The 4323-nt window shown below is 53.7% G+C and overlaps 1 protein-coding gene across 1 annotated transcript; it reads left to right on the top strand.

Annotated features, from left to right (window-relative positions):
- The first annotated feature begins 205 nt into the window (after positions 1-205).
- Positions 206-1719, top strand: LOC125535368 (transcription factor MYB36-like). The gene is made up of 3 exons (XM_048698424.1): positions 206-443; positions 574-703; positions 803-1719. The coding sequence occupies exons 1-3, from the start codon at positions 308-310 to the stop codon at positions 1482-1484; spliced, it is 948 nt and encodes a 315-aa protein (XP_048554381.1). The 5' UTR covers positions 206-307; the 3' UTR covers positions 1485-1719.
- Positions 1720-4323: the final 2604 nt, after the last annotated feature.

The raw sequence follows: 4323 nt of genomic DNA on the forward strand, positions 1-4323 counted from the left end.
CCTCTTAGCGATTAACAGAAATCATAGCACACACTTTCTGCATGAGCAGCATAGGTGGCCGGCCAAGGCAACAATAAAAGGGCTTCCAAAGTAGGAGTACACGAGAAGCGCCGGCAGGTGTCATGTCATCAGCAGCGCATATCACCGAGTCAAACCATATCCGTATATTCTATCAGTCCCTCTCATCTGCTCCTATAAATCCCTCCTCCCGCGCATCCCACATCACCCAAACTAACTCAACCCAATCAACTCACAACGCAAGGCAAACACAACACAACACAGGCTCTCACACACACACACAACTTCAATGGGGAGGGCGCCGTGCTGCGACAAGGCGACGGTGAAGAGGGGGCCATGGTCGCCGGAGGAGGACGCGATGCTCAAGGCCTACATTGAGGAGCGTGGCACCGGCAACAACTGGATTGCACTGCCACACAAGATTGGTAATTATCTCCCTAGATATATGTTCATAATCCAAGCATCTTTAGCTTTTCTCATCTTGGAATTTCCAGGCATTTTTCATCAATCATTTGTGGATAACTAAGTTTACATATCTGCGTGGGAACTTAACAGGGCTGAAGAGGTGCGGCAAGAGCTGCAGGCTGAGGTGGCTCAACTACCTGAGGCCCAACATAAAGCACGGGGACTTCACCCCAGAGGAGGACAGCATCATCTGCAAGCTCTACATTAGCATCGGAAGCAGGTACACATACAAACACCAAACTAACCCACTAATGTTAGTCTCCACAAACCGCAACACAAATGTTTGTGCTAATCCGGTGCGCCATGATTAACCAACCAGGTGGTCAATCATCGCCGCACAGCTGCCGGGAAGGACCGACAACGACGTCAAGAACTACTGGAACACCAAGCTCAAGAAGCGGCTCCTCGGCGGCCGCCGCAAGGACCGCGGCACCGGCACGCAGCAACACCGCCAGGGCGAGCTGGACGGCGCCAACAACGACGGCGAGCAGCAGCCGCTGAGCGCGTCGGCGATGGAGAGGATCCAGCTCTGCATGCAGCTGCAGGAAATGCAGAACCCCCTCAGCAGCATCGGCAACCACAACAACCCCTTGCACCTGTGGCAGCCTGGCAGCCATCATCAGATAGCCGCCACTTACAGTAACAACAGCAGCCGCAGCAGCAGCTTGGATGTAACAGTAGCTGCTGAGCAGGGGCAGTCCAGCTCTCTGAACGATCAGCACCTCGGCGGACAGCAGCAGCTGGAGATGACAGCCGCCGCGGACGGCCTGGCCTCGCCGTCGAGCGCGGGCAACTCCAACATGGTCACTATCGAAGCCGAGCTTCAGGAGCTTCTCTACAGCACTACGACGACGACGACGACCGACAGCGTCGTCACGCAGCAAGGGGGTGTGGACTGGTGGAGCTATGATCAGGGCAAGTCCCCTGTGCACTGCTGGGACTTCGCCCCTGAAACCAGCTCGGTTCTCCAGGACTACGCAGCTGTGGTGTATGACATGTGAAGTGTGAAGAGGACCAAGTTATTTAGGAGTGGTAATAGAGATTTGTCTAGGCTTGGATCTTGTAAGAGTCCAAAGAAACTGTAACGAACCTCTTGTAAGAAATATGTACTAGTAAGCTGCTGTAAGGCATAAATAAATAAATAATCAACAAACATATGTAAGAACAGGTTCCAGCAAACAAATGTAACTTGGCACCATGTTGTCCAAAGAACAGATAAGAGGAACATGAGTCATTTGCAAGGCTTGTAGTACATATATCCTCTTTTGGTGTTAGAAATTTAGAATCAGGAAACTCTGCATCATCGATCCGGGACTGAAAACAGTGCCCCTTTCGACAATATTCTGCTGAACCACGGTCATTGCTATCCATCGTTAGTGGGTTATGTGAATCTTCATACTGTCCCATGAATGGTAAATCAAGGTGAACTGTATTCTTGAAACAGAGACACAACCTTTAGCCTCTGCATCGATCGATGCACACAGAAGTGGAGCATCATTCATCAACTCATTTTATATAAGAAAGCATGCAAATAGGAACCTAGATCCAAACCGGCCTACAGAACGATTTTTTTTTTAGAAAAGGAGGATGACCCTCGGCCTCTGCATCTGGGAAATGCATACGGCCACTTTATTGATTATTCTTGAGGACCTTACAAAGTATTACAACAATGTGCCTGAATCCACCATCTTGGCAACATATGCCGCTACTCCTATCCAATATGATGAAGGGGTGCTAGCTGGGCCACTACCCAAACCACTCACCTAAGCCTAACATCAAAACCCGGAAGCCGAAACTCATTCGGAAGCCCCAACCGAGCCACATACCGGGTCTGGGACACAATCCGGTCAGACGCACTCGTGTGTCGTCGCCGCCATCTTCCACATGTCTTCATATCATATTGAGGCTTCTACCTTGTCTGGCCACTCTGCCATAGACGTCACCATGACGCCAGACAGCAACCTCCTCCTGCGCGAGTCCAGCACCGCGCATCGGGCGCCGAGTCTCCACTGCACCACGCCGCCGAGATCCGCCGTCATCAATGTGCAGGATGAAGCACCGCTTCACCAAAAAACCGCCCACTGGTCCCTCGAACCCGTGTACGCCTCCAAGAATGACGCCCCCAAGGAGAAAATGACACCAACGCGCCGCCGTCATCTGATCAACTGATCTAGGGTTTCCCTCGAAGGTAGCGGATAGAGGTCTGGAGCTTCTCCACGGCAAGGCCTTCAAGAAGGTAATGACACGAGAAAGTGCCGCCAACATCGGTCTTGGCATCAAGCCAAGAACTAGGTTTTCACCCTGATCCGCTGAAGGAACCGCCGTCCAACATCGTGTGCACGGGTCGCCGCCGATCTGAGCCGCCGCACATTGAGGTCGCACTGGCCAGATCAAATCTGTCCGAAGGGCAACCCACACATGGCGCCGACCCAACCCAGGCCCTCCATGCCGCCAAGGGCCAGAGGCGCCGGGGCCTCCACCACGCGCAGCCGCCCTGCCACCCACGCGGCCCAGGACGGCCAGCACCGCCACATCCCGTCGACGGTGCGCGCCCACCAGATCCAAGCAGAACGCCCCGATCCGCCGCCAAAACGGTCAGCCGCCGCTCCTCCACCGCGAGGAAGAGAGGAGGGGACCGCCGCTCCCTGGGGCCGCCGCCCCAGCATCCAGCGCCACCGCGCCATAGAAGAGGCCGGAGGGCCAGATCCATGCCGGCGCGCAGCTCCGCGTCGCACGGTGCGCCATCCAGGGCTGACCTCCATGCGTGACGGGAGAGGAAAGGGCCGCCACCGCCGGCAACCGCACGGGCTTTGCCCGGCGAGGACGCTCGACGACGGCGAGGGGGTGGCGGTGGCGGCGGGGTTAGGTCACCCAAGCCGCCTGTAACGCCCTCGATGCGGCTATAGCTCCCACATGGTGAGGCACGACTTAGAGACATAACCGCATTGAAAGCAATGTCGCAAGTTAGGCAATCTTCACAACATCCCATGTAATATAAATAATAAAGGGGAGATACATAGTTGGCTTACACTCGCCACGTCAATCAAAGTGCATAAATAACATTACAACATTCAAACACTCATGGCCCGACTACGGCGCCAAAATAAAAGATAACCCAACATGCGACACGGTCCCGATCACCCCAACTGGGCACCACTACTGATCATCAGGGAAAGACACGTAGTATCGTTGAGAGTCCTCGTCGAACTCCCACTTGAGCTCAAGCGCGCCATCTGGAGCGGAATCATCAGGCCCTGCATCTGGTTTGGAAGTAATCTGTGAGCCACAGGGACTCAGCAATCTCACACCCTCGCGATCAAGACTATTTAAGCTTAATAGGTAAGGCAAGGAAAATATGTGGAGCTGCAGCAAGCGACTAGCATATATGGTGGCTATCCTGTTCGCAAAAGAGAGCGAGAAGAGGAGGCAAAGCGCGAACAAGTAACTAGAGGGCAACCTGCGGCAAGCATTACTCCAACACCGTGTTCACTTCCCGGACTCCGCCGAGAAGAGACCATCACGGTAACTCACACTGTTGATTCATTTTAATTAAGTTAAGATTCAAGTTATCTATAACCGGACATTAACAAATTCCCATCTGCCCATAACCGCGGGCACGACTTTCGAAAGTTCAAATCCCTGCAGGGGAGTCCCAACTTAGCCCATGACAAGCTCTCACGGTCAACGAAGGAATAGACCTCCTCCCGGGACGTTCCGATCAGACTCGGTATCCCGGTTCTTCAAGACACTTCGACAAGTTAAAACCAATCCAGCAACACCGCCCGAATGTGCCGACAAATCCCGATAGGAGCTGCACATATCTCGTTCTCAGGGCACACT

Source organism: Triticum urartu, chromosome 1 (assembly GCF_003073215.2).
Source record: "Triticum urartu cultivar G1812 chromosome 1, Tu2.1, whole genome shotgun sequence".
In the NCBI taxonomy this organism is placed as follows: domain Eukaryota; kingdom Viridiplantae; phylum Streptophyta; class Magnoliopsida; order Poales; family Poaceae; genus Triticum; species Triticum urartu.